We start from the raw sequence: 22,787 nt of genomic DNA, 5'->3' as shown, positions 1-22,787 counted from the left end.
ACTAGAAATACAATATAGAAGAAAGAGAAGAGAAATATGTAAAAGGTTTGAATGAGATTTATAATATGTAAATGCTTGAATGATATTAATCACTCATTCACAACTCTAGTATTTATAGATAAAATAAAAGCACATGCTCATATTACAAGAAAAGAAACTAAATCAAATCACAACATATTGTAAAGCATATTCTATAATATAATCAAATTTATGCTAATATGGTAAGTCATTCCATAAATCGTGGCTATCATATATGCTAACAGATAATAATATACCAATACTCCCCCTCAAATTCTAGATGAGATTACAAAACATCTATGCTCTGATACCACGTTGTAAAGCATAAAACGGAAGTGAAGCGATAAATAAAACAAGTAGAACGCCACAACATCAATTACTGATTTTTCCACTGATTCCTCCATTAAATCTTCAATACAACCTGAAACAGCGAATGACTGAGCAAATCACGAATCTTAGATGTATGGTAATCAACTCCACAATGGGTATATTTTATCCAAGCAAATCATGGAGATCATTTTTTCAGGAGCAACTATGAAAGAATAATGCATTAGGCATCACTATTATTCACTCCGAGCACACTTGCTGGGATTACTTTTTTTTTTTTTTTTTTTTTTTTGTCATTTTACTCGATAACACTTGCGGAATTTGACTTTGTCTAGCAATTCCTAGAACTGCATGTGCAGTTTATGTGTTTTTTGTCTTCTTTCGAGGAAAATAGTCAAGTTGATATAGTGCTTTGGAATGAAAGTTTTGGGAAATATTTTTCTATAAAACCCATGCGTTCATACTATTCATATCGTAAATGGTTCCTTTCATGAGAAACATGAATCATCACTTCAACAGTGATGCCTAAGCATATTGTTCGGTGAACTGTTTCATGACCACATAGAATTGAGACTCCCTTTAGACCAAAAAAGTTGTTCTCTAAATGTTTAACAGAAACCTGTAGTATGCGGATGGCTTTCGTTTGATTTGGTGGAAAAGTGATGGGTATCAAGATGGGACCCAAGCGCACTACACACAATCCTAACCTATTGCACCGCATAGGCACAATACTGGATTCTAGGAATTGGGTTAATTTAATGTTTTAGGATTATTTTTATTTCTTTTTAGATATAAAAATACTAAGGGTCATTTCCCAATGCGTTCTCCATTAATCGGGAGTGCTGGGAGGTTTAGACTAGATGTAGACCTAACCTTTGGTGTCAGTTACGCAAAGTAGAATTCACATATATATTTCAAGTTTGGCAGTCATCAATTTACTAATGCACTAAGCAATGGCCCTTCCTATACATTTGAGAATATTTTATTTGATCTCTTGCTCTCTCACTATAAACCCTCCTCTCCCTTTCTCTATTGTGCTCCTCTCAATTTCTTTTTCCTTCTCTCTCTCTTCTCTGGGTTACATCATGGTAAGGCCCGCTTACGTGCATGGTTCTCGTATGATTGGGAGTGGAAAGATCAGTTGCAAATCCTTGCATACATGCTATACAGGGGTTCCCCACGGGGGGATTGTATGTTTGTGCACCCCACCGCTCTTTTCTCTTGCGCCTTCTCTCTCTATATTAAGAATAGTTTTTGGAATTGGCCAAAATATAAGTTATCCTCTCATATTGGATCAGAGGTAAAAGCTTTGATTGACAAGTGTATGCATATGGTTTCAAGTTTGAGGGAAACTGTCCAAGTAAAGTTGAAGGTTAAGTCTTCAGTATTGAGGCTGTAATCTGGTCGAGATTAGCCAAGCTTTGGAGTGTTTGGTCTTGGTTTGCCAACTCCATAGAATGATGTATTTGAGCTGGACTCTTATTTGGTTGAGTGGCTTGAGACTATCTTAGCCATGATAGAGCTTGAGCTTTGCTCGATTCGATCTTGTGAACATAGTATAATTGGCAAACAATCTATACATTCTGCATACATATACATACCTAATCGTTTCACTCGCAGAAGAGATATCCATCTAATCCTACATGGTTTTGTTCTTCACCATCAATACTCAATTTCCATACTTTCAAGTGGTCCACCAACACTCTAGATTCGACCAATGAGGTGAATGTGAGAGAAACGAGAGTCTGGTAAGATCAGATGATTGAATATGAGAGAGAGAGAGAGAGAGATCTTTCTCAACAATAAAGTCTTAGTCACCACGGAGTATGATCGCATCGTTGATAGTGATAGATGCTTTAACGATTGATCTTCGCTGGTGGTGGGTGGGTGTTGAGCATAGCTAGGGCGAGCTTGGCTTGTTTATTAGACAAGCTTGGAAATATTGTTCAAGCTCGGTACATTTACTAAACAAACGAACATGAATCGAGCTGTTGTCAAGTTGAACCTTAGCTGTTTGCTTGGTTCTTTTACAGCCCATACTTAGGGCTGTAAATGAATGGAGCTGTTTTCAAAGAATTCGGACAAAGTTCAACAAGGGTTCAGTTTCTGTTCATTTGCTTAGTAAACAAACCAAGCTCAAATAGCCTCTGGCTCAACTTGTATGTTTGTGAACATAAGACTTGTTAATATGCTCATATATATTTTGTATGAGATGAAGGGTCAGCCCGCTTACACTAGGCCCATTGAACATTTAATTTTTTCCGTTTAGATATAAAACTCAGCCTACCAAACCTGTAGCCTAGTGGCATCTCGTCTACCTCCCAAAGGCGAATGTGAGGATTCGAGTCCCCGTAAGGACAAATAGGTGCATGAGTTTTCTTGCCAATGAAAAAAATAAAACTCAACCCAACCCAATCCTTCGTATAAACATTCATCCCTTTTTAAAGCAAAACCCTATCTATCTAACCCCATCCCATATAGTATATATCATGGTAACCCTCATGTCCTCCGCTCTTTGCAATTAAATAAGGAGCCTTAGCCGCCACACATGCAAAACACCCTCACCGACGAACCATCTGTTGCCGTGATGCAACCAATCTCTCTCTCTCTTCCTCCCCCCCCCCCCCCCCCCCCCCCCCCGGGCGCGTATTCTTTCACTTGATCTTACCGCTCATTTCTCTGATATTCCATGGAGTATTTTGTGGATCATGAGTTTAGATTTTGAAGATCGAAACCGCATACGTTTTGACATAGATTTCCTGGATTACTGAATTGATTATGTATATGCAGAATGTATAAATTTACTGTTTATTATTCTCTATAAATGAGCTGGAATTGAGAGGCGCTTGAGCTTTTCAAACAACTCCGAGCTGAGCTCTATAATGGCTAAGTAAGGCTCGCCACTTAAGCCGAGCTCAAACACGTCTATGGATATGGCAAGCCGAGCCCAAAAACTTCAAAGTTCAGCTCAATTACAGCCCTATCTATACCTACTCCACCCCTTCTAGCACCCTTAATTAATATGGAGACACTGTGTACTGATTTTTCCTTGAATGGTCATCCAAAAGTGAGTACCAACTTGTCTTCTATATTATTGGTTTTAAGTTGCATGATTGAAATCAATTAAATACTTCTGCCTGGTTTCCTCAGACAATGGGCTGGGTTGATCACCAATAGGCTCTAGCCTAAATGGTATAAACTCTCCCTACCCAAAAGGGGGAGGTTGAGTGTTCGAGCCCCGGTGGGGGCAAAATATGGGTGTGTGTTTGCTTTACCATTCAAATAAATAATTAAGGACTGTGTTGATCTCGTGAGCCTTCTTGCAAAGAGAGTACATTTTCTGTGCCTCCATTTTGTTATGAACTTGTATGCTAAATTCTTTTCGTAAACTGGTTAACACTATACTACATGGCAGTAACATCACAAATTGAACCACTAGCCATGTCAAGTTTTAACCCCCAACCTAGGCTCTAAATTATGGTGTGCATTTTGGGCACTGATAAAGCTACAACCTTGTTTTGTTGACATTATAGTAAGTAATTACGTTTTTTTCTAGAACTTGTTTCCATTTCATCTTTTTATTTTACTTGGTAAGCAACAACTTGGTGTATAATTTCAGATTAGCTTTTTGAAAGTGATATTTTTGTTTTGTATTAATCATTTGTGCAATAACTCCATATGCAGGTTCACCTTTGTTATATCGTTCCTTCTTTTGCTGACGGGTGCAGTACTTAATGATCAACGAGGTGAAGAGAACATTTACTTTGGCTACTACTCCTGCTATGTTGTAAAGCCTGGTGTCTTTGCCGGGGCTGCAGTCTTGTCCCTTGCAAGTGTTGTTACCGGTATTATCTATTATCTTTCATTGACTAAATCAAAGATCAGAAATGATCCCTGGGGTGGACTTGCTGCTCCTAGTCAGAGCAGCATCGCGATGGCACAACCCCAGTTCCCTTCACAAAATACTCAAGATCCTGTTTTTGTGCATGAAGATACATATATCAGGAGACAGTTCACTTGATCATTTTTTATGGTGTATGACAACATGCCCTGACCATCAACAGAAGGAATCTCCTTGATTCAAAGTTTTCTTTGGGGTTTGGCGGGGGAGGTCTAATGGACTACCAACAGTCACCTTTTTCGTTTTTCCTTTAATAGATTTCAAGATAAAAATGCTCCTTTAGATTATGTATTTCTTAAAGAACAGAATGTATTTCTGTTGTATATTATACAGATGGTTTTAGATGCAAGAAGACCATCATTGTTATTGTTTATGCATGGCATAGATTATGATTGGTTGGCCAAACTGAACTGAACTTATCAGGTTCGTGAATTGGGTTTGTTTAATTGAAATTGAAATATCTTCAGTAGGCTGTGTTTGTTAAATTTATCAGTATATTAACCACCTTGACTATGCTCGTGAATGGTTGTTTGTTCTTAAATTTTGCGGGAGTTAACGACCTGACATGACGATTCCGGGCGCGCTCCATCAGCTCCTCCAAGAACACCAATCTCAGCCCGTTCTCGGGGCTCGACTGTCGTGGCTACGATGACTCCATTTCGTGACCTTCTAGAAGTAACGCGTCCAGAAGGGCAAGTGAATTTCAGGAGCAGGTGTGAGTAGGTCAAGAGATTTACCATAATCTCTTTGCATGTAGCAATTTGATAGGGACAATACTTACCTACTCGATGGTGAGTAGGTGAGTTGGAAGTACATGCTAAGTCTCTAAAATAGAAAATAATAAAAATTAAAAATTTTGAATACTTACCGAGTCAACTCAAATGAATGCAAATCAAATCCTAATTTAAATCTCCCTCTCTTTCTCTCTCTCAAATTATTCCGTTGAAACCCTAATATGTTAATAGTAGATGTTTTGACTTTTATCTTTCATGATTTAATATGTAATCCTTATATATACTTATTAATTATTTTGATTTAAAGTACACCAAATTACATAAAATCTGATTTGACAGATAATTTGTTGATTACAGGATAGATTGTTATTGCTTATTTGTGATCTTTTTTTTCTTTTAGCGGAAAACATATATCTATGTATCATTACACCTATAGTTATTCTTTCTATTCATCATCCAGAGCTTTGTTTGTATCTTGTAATATTTTTTTATTTAAGAATTTTAGTTTAAAATGTTTTTTTTTTTTTTGACAATATCCCCTTCTCATTTACTCCCCTGGACAAAAAGGGTAACGTGAGAGAGGTGGAGAGTTAGATTTGAATCATATTAGGTTTAATCGAGATTACCTCTCAAATCTTTTAATTTTTATTATTTTATATTGTAAGGACACGTATTCCACTAATTTTGTATATTAAGTTTAATCGAGATAACCTCTCAAATCATTTTATTTTTATTATTTTATATTATAAAGACACGTATTCCACTAATTTTGTACTACATCAAGGTAAGCATATACTTCCTACTCACCTATTAGTAGGCAAGTATTGTCCATTTGATAGCATCATTGTGTGGAATGCATACATATATAGAAAGAGAAATCAGTGAGGAGAAAGAGATGAAGAAAAGGATAGCAGTTGTTCTTTGCAGAAGTGGGAACAAAATAGAGAGATATCCCTTATATTTTTAATCTATAGTTTGAAAATTGGAATTGATTTCACATCATCTTTTTAACGAGTATTATTTTTTAGTGCCCCAGGGCGGAGCTAGGATCCCATGGTTGGGGGCCGAACTGTAAGCCAAAAGTATTACACTATTAATTAGATACATGTCAAAATCTAGTCAATTTGTTTACCCATTTTTTTTTTTTTGCTTATATCCAGTCAAATATGACATAGGTATCAAAAAAAAAAAAAAAATTTAATTATTTTTATTTTATTTTAGAAAACACATTTTATTTTAGAAAACACAATGAAAAAAAAAATGAGAATATAAACTAATTATGGCTTGAAATATTGCAAACCATAAATTAAATAAACTAATGATTATGATTTCATCAATTAAAATGAATACATTGATTAAAGAAAATAGACTAATATAAACTACTTAAGGTTTTGAAATTGCAACAAACCCATTAATCAAATATATTAATCGAATCTATAATGATTCAAAATTACGATAAATCTATTCATTAGAGAGACACTATTGATTCAAACCAATCAGGATACTTAAAATCAAAACCCTAATTTTTTTATTTTTTATTTTTCAATACTCTTATATACTAAGTGGGGGGGAAATATCTTGCTGTCCAATCAGAATTAGCCACCTCATCAAGAGAAATTTTACATAATAACTCTCTTGGGCCGCTCAATTACGAAGGCCCAAAGAAGTAGGCCCGAAGCAAGGGAAGATGCCATCTCTCAGCCCACCAAGTAAATCCGCCAGCCTAATTGTCCATCTTCGGCCCAAGTCATGATCCACGATGAAGAAAGCCCATTTGTGTAATTCACTAACCACCAGAGTTGTGATTATAGTAGAATTCCTATATGAAAGAATTGTAAAAGGAAACCATCAACTATAAAAGGATCATGGGGGGCAAGCAATGCGAGTCCAACCCTAATTCTTCCACGAGTCTGTATAAATAAAAGCTTAGACCTCCAATAAATATATACAATTGATCTTATTCCTTTATGTTTGTTGTTTTCATTGAGTGTGTAGCAATCATTCTTTGACTTTTAAAAGTTAGCGAATTTTTGCACCTAAACTCTGGCATTGTTTGTGGGAAACATATAGAGATATACTCCCACAATGCAAGTAGTTACTGATCCTATGTACGACTTTGCTTCGGGATGGCAACAGGAGAAGCCGCAGTCAATTAGCAGATGGAACTCATGCAGAAAATGCGTGGGGAGTTCATACAACAGTTCCAGGCACTCCGTCAAGCAAACGAAGCCAGCACGGCTCAAATTGCACAGCTTCAGCAACGGAACGACGCTCTCCAAGCAACCGTAGAGTAGATCGCGACATAGCCACCACAGCTTTAGGCCAAATTACCTAACAAAGGTTAGGGAGACCTCCCCAACCCTACCGCACCTCGGGTGGTAGAGGGTTGAGCCAATGAAGATCAAAGAGAAGGGAGGATGAGAACCGAGGCTGGAGCATCGGAGAATCACCCCCATCAACAGACGCATGACGAGCAGGCCGAGTCAAGCTGCAAACTCATGGTGTGTTCCAACGGTGTCCTAGCCCACTTCAATGAAGGAAAGATGCTAAGGATACAAACTCCAGGAGAGATGGGTAAAGCGTATAAGTCTTCACTGGTAAAGACTTCTTCACCGACGAGATCTATTATGTCGAGAGGCCAAGAAATTTTATCATGCCGGTCTTCACATAGTTCGACGGAACCAGGGTCTTTCCCAGCACCTAGACCATTATTCCCAAAAGATGGCCATGGACAACCATAACGATCCACTCATGTGTAAAGCATTCCCCACCAGTCTGACCAAGGCGGCATTGGAGTGGTTTAAGAACAGGCTGCATAAGTCGATCCCGGACTACGAGACTTTCTGCACTGTCTTCTTAGCCTAGTATTGCGGTAATAAGAGGCAGAAGAAGACAATTTTTAGCCTGTTCAGGGGAGAAAAGTTGCGGGATTTTCTAACTAGATATAACATAGAAGCCTCGGAGATCCCAAACTGCCACCCTACGACGGCCATGAAGGCATTTAAAATTGCCATGATCTAAGGCACTAAATTCCACACTTCTTTAATCAAGTACTCCCCTCAGGACATGCCTACTTTGAATGCCAGGGCACAGGTATATGGATGACTCGAGGAAAATGTGGCCAATCGAGTTTAACATGCTACTCTTATCTCGGTAGAAAATAATCTGAATGAAAGAGCCTTGGGTTCCAAGAACCCGAGGAATCATCATGCTTCAGCTATAGCTTCGGTGCTACCGACCTCGAAAAAAGGCAAAAGAACGAAGAAAGGGTAACCCCCCTTAAAACTACATTAGCCCAGCTTTTCCAAGAAAACAAGGTAAGGTTCTAGCCCCACCACCGATTCGAAAACCCCTGGAACAGAGGGATAAGAATAAGCACTGCGCTTTCCATAGAGATTACGGACATACCACTAATGACTGCAGAACCCTCACAAGGAAGGTGGAGTCCATGATATTAAGAGGTGAATTGTCAGAGTATCTCATACCGAAGGAATAGCCAAGACAGAAGGAGGTAAACGTTAACCTCAGAAGAATAGAAGGCAATCCCGTAAAGGTGATCCACGTAATTCACGGAAACCCAGAAGAGGACTAAGAATCAGAGGAGGTATATCGGTCCAGGCTGAGGGCAGTATATAAATTGAAGAAGCTAGTTATTATGAACACCATCGTGTCTGGTAATATCATAATCGGATTTGGGGACGAGGACTTATCCAGGGTCCAACTCCCCCATGAAGATCCTTTGGTAGTCAGCCTCTTGGTAGCCAACTATTTAATCAAGAAAGTACTGGTGGACCCCAACAGCAGTGCCAACATCATAACCAAGGCTGCCTTCAAGAAACTAGAGATAACCCTACATCGATCAAATCCACCTCTAGCCCGCTATTGGGGTTTGATGGCACTAAGGTAGATCCTATCAGAGTGATAGACTTATTAGTCACTGTTGCAAAAAAAACGTTGAAAGAAAATTTTGTCCTTACTAAAATTCACCCGTCCTACAATCTTACCATGGGAAGATGCTAGATTCACCACATGAATGGGTGCCATCTACTTTTCATCAGGTTATGAGGTGCTTATCTTTGGACAGCAAGGAGGTCATCGACCTACTGGGGGAATAGGTCGCGACTAAGGAGTGTACGCTATAACCTTGAAAAGAACACATAGAGGTTAAAAGCCAAACACAACTCCAAAAGCACCACCAAATAGCAATCACAGAATTCTCTGCCCAAATATTTGATGGCAGAAAAAGAAGAAAGCAAGCTTGCCAAAAAACTGCTTGAGACCATAGAGATTTGTTGGTCCCAATTTGTGTTTTAGGGTTTGCCTGTTTAAATGTCAAAACCAAGTGTTTTCAAGTCTGTCAAGGTCTTATACCATCTCCATTGCTGTGCATTGTGGCTTATATCATCTCTCAGGGGTAGTATAGTCTTTTACCATCTTGTGGTACAGTTTCACATTGAGAAAAGATGGTACATTGCAATTATACAATTGTGAGTTACCATTTTTCTGGTTTAATTAAGGTGCAACATTTGAATTTTGGCGACAGGATTATTTAGGGTAGTCATTTCATTGTTGTATTACACCTTTTTACATTTGCCCAACATACTACATTGCATTGGACAACTATAAATTAAGCTACATTATGATTTATACAGCCACAACATCATTTTCTGGTGTAATATTCATTTGATTGTCACAAGGGCATTTTGGTCCTTCTACCTATTGTTCAAGTGTGGTACACGAGCTATGTGGTCCTACTGAGGGAAACAAAATGCTCAAATGGATTACTTAGTGATGAAGGCTAATATACACATTGTGCAAGGCTGTAAAGTTGTTGCACTACAAGGCAAACTGTGTAAACTGTAAAAGAGGCAGTTTGGTCCTTTCTCAATGAACATTCTCTAGCAAATGATTGTAGAATTGTACCAAGGGTATTTTCCTCATTATGTTAGGATTACATGATCATTGTAGCCTATATATATGTTGTTATATCTCTGTGCTTCATTGAGCAAAACTGTGAGCATCTTGAGTGAGCATCTTGTAAGCATAATGAGCACCTTTGTGTTGCAACAATATTCACTCTAGCCATCTTTTGCCATGGATTTTATACATGTTATTGATGTCTGAATACATCAAGAAATCCATGCCTTGTGAGTGTCTATTTGGAAATGAAGATCCAAGTAGCTGTTGAAGGGTTTTTGGTGCTGTTTTGCTGGTTTGAGGCTTGAATTTGGCTTGAGGCATTCTCAATGTTTCCTAAAGGTGTAGGCAAGATTATTTTACCATTTGACAACTGCAAAAACTGTTTTATAGATTATACTCTTGCTGTAGTTGTATTTCATATCTCAAACCACAGAAAAGGCCTTATTGCTGGTTTATATTGTTGTCATAAGCTTATATGTTATATATATTGTTGTGAGTTGCACTTTTATCATTTGAGCATCCTTATATTGTTGATTTGGGGCTGTGAAAGTTGAGATTCATCCTGATAAATGGTCTGAGTTTCATTTGACCTTGTGAACCTCAAGAGTTAGGGTTTGAAGTTGTTGTGAAGACTAAAATTGTAGTATCATGCTATACTAGTTAATCTATTCATTATAGCATGTGTATACAATTGATATATGATTATTGAAGCCCTAAGAAGGTTTGTGCTATTGCTGATTTACCATTTTACCCTCGAGACTTGTTGAGTTGTAGAATAGAGTTTATTGAAGCTGTTTGAGGTTTTGAGTTGCACAACCACTCTTATTTTTTATGTATGCTTGAATATTGTTGATATTCATCCTTAATATTATATTTGGTGAGCTATGAGAGCTTATAGGGTCCAAGCAGGGTTGTTTAGGACAGGTGGAGTGCTTATGAGCATTGTGTTGAGCTAGTGTGTGTGTAAAGGTTGTGAAAACTAGGGTTTCAACTTGTATATGAGTGTGTGCAGAGTGTGAGATAGCTGAATGTATAACTACTTGCATACAACTAATGGAGCTTTATTAGTTGTGGCCAAGAATCAAAGTTTTTCCATATTGAGAGGGTTTTCCATATAAATGTTGTGTGTTCTTGGTTAATTGATTTAAAACTTTGAACCTACTTTATTGTATCTATTATATTTGACCAAGCTAAAGCAAAGAAGTTTTTAAAAGGACCAATTCACCACCCATCTCCTTGGTTCCTCAATTAGTATCAGAGCTTTGGTCTGCTTGTTAAAGGTTTTAACTAACCTGCATAAGATCTAGTGAAATGAAAGAAGGTCAAGTTAAAAACAAAGTACCTAGTTTTGATAGATTAAATTATGATTCATGGAAAAGTAGGATAGAAGCCTTTCTCATGTCTCAGTCCTATGATGTATGGCATGTAACCATCTATGGCTTTGTAGTTCTCAATCCAACTAACCCCTCTGCAGAAGATAAAGCTGCTCTAGCAACTGATGGAAGAGCTAGGTATGATCTATTATGTTCTCTCAAGCAATAAGAGTTCACAAGGATTAAGAATTGTAAAACAATAAAGGAAATGTGGGACTCTCTCAAAGCTGCACATGAAGTAAACAATATAATCAAGGAAAACAAGATACATCTATTGAAGGTTCAATATAAAAGTTGTAAGATGGAAGAAAGGGAAGGTATCTCAGAGTATCTATCCAGGATCAATAAAATTGTCAACAATATGAAAGCTCTTGGTGAAGATATGAAGGATTCTGAAATCTGCAAGAAGATCTATAATGCTTCCAATTTTTACCATTTTCTAGAATTTTCTGATTTTACAAGGGCATTTTTGTCTTTTCAGGTTTTGCGTCCCGGACACAATGGGCTGTGCCGGGTGTGTCTGCAATACCCCTAATTTCAAAAAGGATAGTCCTGGTATTTTCTTTATTGTTTAAATATTTTCTTTATTGTTTAATTTTCATTTTTATTGTTTAAGTGTATATATGTTTATTTAATTGATTTAGTTGTAGTTAATTTATTTAATTGTTTTACTTTTTACTTTAATTGTATTTAATTACTTAATTGTTATTTAATTATTTTGTTGTAATTAGTTGTTTTAATTAGTTGTTGCTTTAATGGTATGAACTTATTTAATTAAATTTAATTAGCTTTTACGTGACTGTAGGATTAGATGCATACGTTAGGTTTATAGTTCACAGCCGTCATTGAATTTAACCTAGATTTCTTTATGGGCTAAGTAAAGCCAGTTAGGGTTTAAGAGAGCCTAGGGTTAGTGTAGCCTATAAATACTCACCTAGGATGTCTACCTAGGGTTTTAGAGATATACTACGACATAGTAAGGCTGAGAGAAGTTTTGGAGACGGCTGGGAAAGAACAGAGAGCAAATAGAGGATTTGCCGGAAATTGAGACGAACGTCGGTGTAAGGCAAGTTCTATCCTTACTCTCTCCCTTAGGCTTCGTGTTATTTACATTCTTAAATAGTTCTAGGATTAATTGAATCAATTATGAGTATTCTTTGTTCATGCATAAACTGAAGCATACCAGTATGTGTTGCATGCTTGAAAACCTGTTAAAACGTGATATTGGCTTGCATAATTCTCTGATTAAAGCTATGAATGTAATGTAATATGAACTTAAACATGGACTAGGAACCTACTGGGGTTGAGTTACGACTTCGGGGAAACATAGCATAGGGCAGAGAAGTTACAGAGGGCGTCTGAAGAAGAGGGAAGACGAAGAGACGAGGCAAGAGAGGGAGAGAGCCGGCTCTCCCTTGGAGAGAACCGGCTCCTTTTGATTTAGAGGCGGCTCCCAAGTGTGGGAGCCGGCTCCAAGACCTAAAGGAGGCGGCTCCACTTTTGGGAGACGTCTCCTTGATGCATTTTTTATTTTTTTTTCCGTTTTCAATCAGTTTTAGTTGCAGTGGTTGGTTCTCTGTGGTATCAGTTGGGTTTAGAGCTGTGTGTGAGATGTATGGATGATGCTTAGAGACAATTCTAAGACTTTAAGAGGCATGTTAATAATCTAATTATGGTTGTCACTTGAACAGTATACGTTTTAAACAAATTAATACACTGTGGTTGTTTGAAATAATTAAACTGGTTTAATCCTCGGTGATCTGAAATCTTCTGAGACAAATAATATAATTAAAACATGCTTCACCATATATCATGATCATATATCTGAGTTATGCTTGTTTAGGATGTGTTGGTGTTGAGGGTTATGAAGATTTAAACTTAGTACTATACCGGATTTTATGGAACAATCTAAACTGAGTAGGTTTATGTATACACTGTGACTATGTTTCTTAATGCTTACATTATAACTGTTAGTATCAGTGATGGATATAAAGCTGAGCATGTTTAGGTATATAGTTTGACTGTGCTTAATTGATGCTTATATTATAGTTGCTAGTATCAGTAACAGATATAAAACTGAACATGTTTATATATATAGTTGACTATGTTTATTGATGCTTGCACTATGCCTGTTAGTGTCAACTGCTGGATGATTGTATAGTATACACCGGTATGGGACGGTGGTATACTAGGGACGGTTTGGTTTAAAAACACCAAATCCTACCTACTTTGGATTAAGAATTGGATTAACTAAAAAGTTAAGTCCTACTGATTGTAGTGTCATGGCAGCGACTAGTTGAGAGGCAATACTAGGATATAGGATGGATTTTAAATATATTATTATGGTACCTCGATATGAGCTTGAGTTTCAGGATCGATGGTTAGGAAGTGTATATGCATTGGGATGCATAGCTGGATACGATGGTTGGAGGTGTACCCTGTTTAGGCTTAGGTACACATTCCCACTTCGTGTGCGTTTAGCATGTTACCTCTATTCAGGTTAAGACCAGCTTGTAGTTCAGTGAGAGTCCTTTAGTGTGACTATATATATATTTACGAACTATTAGCTATTGTTGAATTGTTTAGGGTGTACATGCGTATCGGGTCTCTGTTTGGATTGTAGTAGTATAGAACTTGCGCGTGGGCCTGACCCACTTCTATTTTTCAGGTACATGACAGTTCCAGACTTAGATGTGTTCATGCTGAGCAGAGGTTTTTACTCACTCTACCGACGATGTAGAATTTCTCTCCATAGCTTATATCAGGATGTTCTTTCAGTTGTTTTAATTCAGTTTGGATTTTTATTAGGGGTCCACTAGAGATGGATTCCTGAGTTGTTAAACTTATGGAGTTTTGGATTGTCAGATTTTCAGTATTCAATTTTTTTAAAGGATTTATATTTAGTTTTTTTCAGCTTAAATTTTATTTCTTAATTCAATTTGTATTCTATGTTCATTAAAGTATTAATTGTTGATATTCCCTCGAGTTTGGGCCTGGGCCTGATCAACCCGTGTCTCGGATCCGAGGGGTATCACATGGCCAGTCCACTTGCATTAATTACAAGCCCCATGAACCTCATTTATAGCAATAGCATCATGCCAAATGATTTAAACATGGAGCTAAGTGCAATGAGGCCTGATGTGCCCTAGCTGATGGCAGTGGTGACATACAATCTCACGAATGGACCCCGCATTCAAAGGAGCTGGGGTCGTGGGACGAATATGCTGTGATGGTCCCTGTGAGCAAGTAACGCCTCTGACTCTAGCCGTCTTTGCTTGCACCCCAGAGGATGAAGACTCATCCTCACAATGCTCCCCGGACTGCTTAACCTGTTCTGTATCCTGAGCCTCTGCCCCAACAAGTATAACCTTTTAAACTCTATCTTCATAAGTCCTTGAGTCATGGAGTGGGGACCGTGCTCTAACATCAAGCTGCAAGCCATCTCGAAGTCCCCTAAGATACTCCAAAGTCTCAAAGGCAGTTGGTGTCGATACTTGTACTGGAATCTGCAACCCCAAAATCTGCTAGCATACTAACTCCTGTAGGGATTCAACAATCCCCAATGCCACCCCCGTGCACGATCTGCTCTTCTATCGTAGAAGCCCGTGGTGGGTTGGCATCCACACCTCCAGCTTGAGCCCTGGATCTTCTTGGACCCTTAATGCGCTCGTTGTCAGCATCCTACTCCTCAACAGTGTGACGTGAAAACTCACTACGAGTCATGACCATGATGTTAAAAGCGTGAAAAAAGAAACGAGGTCAATAATAACACGAGTTATCAAGACTGAAAGCAACTCACCCCATGAATGCATAGAACAAGTAGCATGTCAATGTATGCATAAAAAGGGACATAAGGCATGACGGTATGACGCATACAGTCACAATAAGGCAATAAAACATATACAACATGCTAAGGAAATTAAAGAATGCTAAATCATATTAAGCACATAAGCATATAGGCACCTAAATCATGTTAAGTCATACAACGAAACATTAAACACCTGTGCATTTAAGCATACAGGCATATATGTCAAACAAAAGATGTTTTAAAATACTTAAGCAAGTGAGCTCATAAGCATACAAGTGCTAAATAAATGTAAAGCATACTATCATATGTAACATACAAATCATGCTATAATGATTAACGAATACTTCTAAACACATAGTTACCAAAGCACGTAAACATGTCATTACATCATACATGTTATCAAGAAGCACATAAACACATAGTAAATCAACATATGCGAAAGAAAACATAAGGTATGAAGACATGTTACATACAATCATGTCAATGCAAATAAGCATATACAACATGCTAAAACAACTAAGCATATATGACATGCTAAGGCAGTTAACGAAATTTTCTAAACGAATTGCCACATAAGCACGTAAACATGTTATCATACCAAACATGTTATCAAGAAGCAAGTAAGCATATCAAAGTATAGCAACAAAAGCATGATATGCACCCAAAACCCGTCGTCCAAAGTTTTTGAACCCGGACGGTCTGATTCTACCTGTGACGACCCTGGTTTTATAAACCCGGTGCGTCCTGTGATAACCTGTGAGATGACCCGAAACGGATCCGAAATGCGGAAGCGGAAAAAAAAAAAAAAAAAAAAAAAAAAAAAAAAAAAAAAAAAAAAAAACAAAGTCTCTGGAATATATATAGCTTCCCTAAGATGCCAAAGTAACTTTCCATGAAGTCACAGAACCAAAAAGAAAACAAATGCGGAAGCGAAAGAGTGAAAATAGACCAAGTATGCCCCCAAGGGCAAAATGGTCTTTTCACGCGAAAACAAAGTCTCGAGAAATGTACATCATCCCTAAGACACAAACATGGCTTCATCCGTGAAGCCACAGAACTTAAAAGTAAACAAAGTGCGGAAGCGATGTTTTAAAAATAGACAAGTGTAGCTCTAGGAGCAAAATGGTAATTTTTAAAAAGTTATGGGTGCTACCGAGCATACCATTGGATAAACGGTGAAAAATTAACGAAGTTAGACTCAAGAATCACTTGATTCGGAGTCCGGATGAAAGAGAATAATCAAAATGATAATCGAACGTCGTTGTGGCTGAGGGGGCAGCCAAGGCCAACCCCCATGCGCGCGCGGCCAATGCCAAGTGCTCAGTGCTAACAACAAACCCTTTTAGCATAAATTTCAGAACAGTGTATAAAAAGGGGCCCTGTAACGACCTTTTTTGGAAAAACACGAATAATAAACCCCTTTTAAAATTACGTTTTCTAGCTAACCATATCGAAAGAAAATTTTATTTTTGACGCGAAATCTCCAAAATGCCCTTATGATCAGTTTTGGCAAAAAAAACTAAAAATTTGAATTTGCTTCAAGTGTTCAAATAACCAAATATGAAGTTGTGTGCTAAAACGATTGTGCACACAAACGTAATAAGTGTTTTGAAGCGTGCGGGAATGATCCGTGACCCCGAAATATGCCTAATGCAAAATCCGACCTTTTAAACCTCAAAAATGCAAGAAAATAGGCCTTAAATGGAAATCTTGAAGCATACAACATCCAAATCATGCAACCGTCATATTTTGTGCAAAGTGAGCATTCTCGCAAACATAATATACATAGTTAAATGCGCTACAATGGTCCATGACCTCAAAATACTCCCAAAGCAAAGTATGATATATCCAAACCTCTAAAGCATAAAAAAATACATTTTAAAGCAATATTTGAAGTTAATCACCATATATGCATTCAAAAAACCATTTGACCCTTGATCACACGTCACATATATTAAAAAAGCACTAAAAAGTGTGCTAAAGCACACTTTACACAACCCGAATTGAAAATGACATGATAAAACCTCGCATTTTCCTAATTTTTCATATTTAAGCAAATAATCAAATAGCATAAAAGTGAAACATAAGGTATTTGGCCCTTGGCCTCATTACATACAAGTTAAATAGGTCTCAAAAGATGTACTTAAGTACTTAATACATGTCCCAAATAGAAATTACGAGTTTTAACATACGTAACCGAAATAAAGCGAAATCATGCTAACAAGTGCATGTAAGAAAGTGTGCCAAACTCAACAAGCTACAAGGCAAGTTCAAGGATGTTGTGCATCCCTAAAACATGGTTCTTTACTTGAAAAATGTCCCAAACAACGAGGGTGAGTAAACAAATTACTCGTAGGAAATGAAGATGCATATAACCTAAAGTTTTACGACTCTTTACAAGTTGATATAAATCAATCCATGTGGGTCATGCCACCTAACGTCTGTGTTCAAATTGAGACTATAGGATCATCCTAAGTTACATTAGAACATTTTCATCATAAACCACCCTAGTTAAGCAATTTATACGACATTGGAATACCCAATACAACGCATCAAAATATAAATTTACAAAGTAATCAACTTAAAATTTAAAATGCGAAATCAACCATACAGATACTTGGACGTCACGCCGGAATAGAACCGGACACATAAGGCCACTTTTGAGTTACTAGCCCATGGATACCTTCCCCTAAGTGCGCACTATAAAGTAGAGGGCTCTTAAATCCCCCATACTAGAGCCGAGCCCTAGCCATAGTCTATCTTACGACATCCCCAAGTTTCCAAAATCAATAAATTGTGCAACAACGTATATACACGTATATCAAATGCACTTAACCAAGTACCATACACAATCAAGTTTTGGAAGCACACAAGACATGCTCTAAGTCCTCAACTTCCATGGCATGCAATATTATAAGCATGGAACAACATCAAAGACATAATTAAACCATAGAACAATTAAATAGAAATTAATTAAACAAGATTAAGTAATTTCTCTAAAATACAAAATAGCTTCAAATGACATGGAATTAATATATATCAAGAAACATACAATGATTATCACATATATCAAATCAAAAGTCTAATTAAGTCGCAAAAATAATTAATTAAATGTTAAGTAATTTATTTAATTAAAATCTCTATATTTCAAACTCATCCAAAAATTCCAAAATTAATATATGTTGAACAACAAGTGATGGGCTAATTTAATATCATATTTTTAGTTTAATCTACTATGAAATTAAATCATCATTTATTTAAATCTAAACCCATTTCTAGATCTAAAGTATAAACATTTATACAAGTTATATAAACCTCAAAAACATGTAAAACACTAAGATTATAAACATGAAACACCCCCTACCTCACTTTGAGATGAAAATCTCAAATCACACCAAAATTAAACTACTCCGAATGCGATGAAACTTCGGGGTTATGACGGGAACAACGAGTAGAGCAAGAAATCCTCTTGTGACAACACCCAAATCCAAGCTTGAACCAACACCCAAAAACTCAAAGTTCTCAAAATCGAAATCCAGATAGATAGAAATCACCGCGTCGTCAAGGCCATCAAAAAAGTCTTCATCGGTGAGAGGAGAATCGTAAAGGAAAAAGATGAAAAGAGGAGAGAGAGAGAGAGAGGCAGCCCCCAAGGTCCTCTAATGGCGGCTGAACAGGGTTAGAGGAGAAGAAATGAAAAAGTGATTCTCTATCTCGTCCACCTACTTAAAATAGGTCAGAAAGGAGTCCAGAACAGTCCGAACGGGTTTTGCCCGGATCCAAAAAGTGAAAATTGTCAAGATGTACTCAAATGAAGAAAGTTTGTAAATGAAAAAGTTTTTAAATGGAATTCTAAGATCAATGAAAGAAATGGAGTCAAAAATCGAGTCCCGAGCGAGGAGATATGCCCCGGACAAGTTTGACAACTAACAGGATAAGAAATTCCAAAATAAATGAAATAAAAATCCAAAAAATTATCTGGAAGTTCCAAAGTCAATAAAAAATGAAAAGGAACCCCTCACAAAGATTTGAACTCAAAACACGAAACTTTTTCAAAAACTTTCCATAATTACACAAAGACCACTCCACTAGATAACTCAAAAAGTGAATTTTCCAAAAAACCCAAAATGAAATGTCATTCAAAAGATACATTTATAAATACCCTAAATACAAAATATCATCAAAAGATAATTATGAAAAATACCCAAAGTAAAGAAAATAATTTATAAAAATCTTTGCATTTACACCCCTATGAGTAAAAGTAAACATCTAGTATGCTTTACTACAAAGTAAAAATGTGTATCACATGTAAATCAAGTATAATGGATGAATGCAAAGCCGGGATCAAATCCGAGCACAACCCAATAGGTTACGCAAAAGAAAACGAAGCCAGGAAAAAGACAAAAAAGAAAAATGTAAAAAAAAAATGAAAGTGTGAAATTGACACGCTCCTCTCAATGACACTGTCAACCAAAAGAAAGAGTCTCGGAAACTATTACCGAGTACTCGAAACAACACAATGTGACGAAAACCCAAACTCGGAAAGGAAAAATCAATGGAAAAAAAATATCCGTAAAATTTGAGAAAATGGAAAGGAATGAAAATGACCGAGTCATTACAGTAGCGGCGGTATATGTAGTGTGTGTGTGTGTATATACATAGACAGAGAAAAAGAGAGAAAGAGATTGAGGTATGATGATGATGGTACGGCGGCGGTTGCAGCAGCTAAGGTGTGATGATGATGCGGTGGCGACGGCGAGGGAGGCTAAGGTGTGGTAGCGGTAGTATATGTAGTGTGTGTGTGTGTATGTATGTATATATATATATATATATATATATATATATATATATATACATACATACAGAGAAGAGGGGCGAGAGGCTGAGGTATGATGATGATGATACGGCGGCGGTTGCGGTGGTTGAGGTGTGATGATGATGCGGCGGAGGCGGCGGGGGAGGCTGAGGTGTGGTGGCGGTGTCGGCAGTATATGTAATGTGTGTATATATAGATATTTACATATAGAGAGAAAGAGAGAGAGGCTTGTTCGGGTTTGGGTTTGGGTTAGGTTTGATCTAAGGGTATTTAAGTCAATTAAAATGTCAATTTTATATCAAAGTGTAATAAATTCAATTCATCATTGTCAGAGTCTCTTTGTCCATTTTTTCATACTTGAAAGGGTGTCATTGTCCAAAAATAGGGTAACTTGTATATGTGTGTCCTTTTGGCAAACCTTAGGGGGTGTTACTGTACTTTACCCTTTATTTTTTTAATTTTATTCTTATTTTTGTTAATGATGATAATATCCTAACCTCCTAAAACATCCAATAAATAACCACCACACACATACAAACCCTCAAAATAAGTATATTAGATCTAGGTCGATAGTTGATATTTTGTAGGTTGATAATACCTATAAAAAGGTGAATTCAAATAGTCCTACTATAATAACTTTTGGAAATGATTTAATAAGTTAAGCAATTAAAAATAAAAATTACTTGATTTAATTTTATTTTGTCAAATATCTCAAAAAAACAATGGTTGGTGTTTTCAATATATGATATAGTTTGCCATAATTACATGGTTCTCCCCTCAAGTTTGGGAATTACATGGACCTCCCCTAAAAATGAAACTATCCTACACGGACCTCCCTACCTAATGACAGACCATCAAATGGACTAACGAACCTATTTAATTTACTAAAACCACCGCCGCCACACCTCTACCGGCGAACCACCACCATCGCTGTGTGTATATAGTAGAATAGGAAGAGAGGGGTAGAGATAGAAAGAAGGAGGGCAGCGAGCAGAATGTTCGGCTACCGTAGTGACTACTTCGCCAATGAACAGAGACATCAGTGACGGCAATAGACCAGGTGATGACCATGGAGAACGGCGACAAGGCTGTGACTCTCTCTCCTCTCTCAAACCCTAATATTCTAGTTGCCTTATTCTTTATCCAAACCCTACCAATTCAAGACAGAACAATGAAAGATCGTTCGATTTTTAAAAGCTGATTGGTTCAACTTTGACGTGGCACAACCACATCATCACGTCTTTGTGTTTTTTTGGGTTTCTCACAATTTTGGTTATATATGGGTCGAATTTGCACTCTGTTTCTTTCTTTCTGACTCTCTTTCCTTCTATCTTCATGGGTTCTTTTTCTCTCTCCAATTCTGCATCTATTTCATCCTCTTTTCCTAATTCTAGTTCTGAAATTATAAAATATATAAAACTAAAAACTTTGCTCTTGGGTAATCAATTGATATATACCCAATTTGGTTACATATATGAAGAAATCTAAATACAAACAGAAAAAAGAACTAAGCTAGAATTCAGAAGCTTATCTCATATTAAAATTCAGTCAGAACTCACAAATATATATGAAAATTGAAGAGAAATGAAGAACCAATGAACCATTCAAGCCATGTCCACCTTAATTCCAATCTTCTACCTTCGTATCATCAGGCATTGATAGTAAGCATCATCTCCCAAATGATAAGGAGTTATCCAAATCCCATCATCAACCCAAGACATGACCTAAATTGGTAGGAGGTAGAAAGAGGAGAGAGAAAACAAAGAGGAGAAAACATTCATTGGTAGGGATAAGGGTATTATGGGTATTTATTTTAATTAAGTGGATGACATTTGCAGAATCCATCGTTGACTAGCGTTAACCGTAACGAAAGGGAGGTCCGTGTAAATTTCCAAAATAGAAAGGAGATCCGTGTAATTATGGCAAACCATTGGGGAGGTCTGTGCAAATTACCCCCAAAAAAAACTTTACATTAGAAGGGTGTGAGAGATAATAAGACTTGTGGCCCAATTATATAGGACCTAAACTGAGGGTTCAAATATATATTGAGTAAAGTGCAAAAAAAACCCCTAAACTATGTTTGAATTTGCAAATAACCCCCCTGAACTATTTTTTGTTCATAATACCCATTGAACTATCACATTTTGTTGCAAAATTCACCAATGCCTAAACTATATTTCATTAAATGATCATAATGCCCTTTCTTATTGAATTATACTTAATCTTTTTTTTTTTTTTTTGAAATAAATTATGAAAAAAATTCATACTAATTTGATGACATATTCTTCATTTAATTTGCATAAATTTACCTTTAATTTTTGACATCAATTGTTTAAATAAAAATCTTAAGTAGAAAATTTTAAAACAATTTAATTAATTTCTAAATTTTTCATGTATATATTACATTAAAAAGAAAGTATTTTTTATTTAAGTGATTTATTAAATTTTCATCAATATAATATATGAAAAAGAAGGTATTTTTCTATAGTAATTTTTTTAAAAAAACTGGGTATAATAAATTATTATAAATAATAAAATTTTAATAATAAGTTAATCATTTTAGAAAATGGTAGTTTCAAATCTTTTTATTTTTTCATTTTTATGATAAATTGATAATAATAATAAAATAAAGATAAATAGTATAATTAATATTTAGTTAAGAAAAAATATAATGAAAATAATTTAATAAGAAATGACAAATTTAATGAGAAAGGGTAAAATAGACTTTTATGATGAATTTGTCCTTAATTGTAACAAATTAATAGTTCAGTGAGTAATTTTTAGTTTAGTGGGGTTAGTTGCAAATGAGCAATAGTCGGAGGTTTTTTTTTTTTTTTTTTACTCACACACACACACACACATATATATATATTCGTATGAGCCCATTTGA

The 22,787-nt window shown here is 36.5% G+C and overlaps 1 protein-coding gene across 1 annotated transcript in view; it reads left to right on the top strand.

Annotated features, from left to right (window-relative positions):
- LOC132268204 (protein VASCULATURE COMPLEXITY AND CONNECTIVITY-like) overlaps positions 1-4,712 on the top strand; it is a 35,639-nt gene extending 30,927 nt beyond the window's left edge. Inside the window, exon 3 of the mRNA XM_059768999.1 lies at positions 4,030-4,712. Coding sequence (XP_059624982.1) covers positions 4,030-4,366 — 337 coding nt within the window. The 3' untranslated portion in view covers positions 4,367-4,712. The remainder of the gene's footprint in view (positions 1-4,029) is intronic.
- The last annotated feature ends 18,075 nt before the right edge of the window (positions 4,713-22,787 follow it).

Source organism: Cornus florida, unplaced genomic scaffold (assembly GCF_030987335.1).
Source record: "Cornus florida cultivar Cherokee Brave unplaced genomic scaffold, ASM3098733v1 CherokeeBrave_3.0.0_Hap2_Chr08, whole genome shotgun sequence".
NCBI classification, from domain to species: domain Eukaryota; kingdom Viridiplantae; phylum Streptophyta; class Magnoliopsida; order Cornales; family Cornaceae; genus Cornus; species Cornus florida.
Note: the sequence above shows the minus strand (reverse complement) of the source record. Positions and strands in the feature narration are given on the sequence as shown.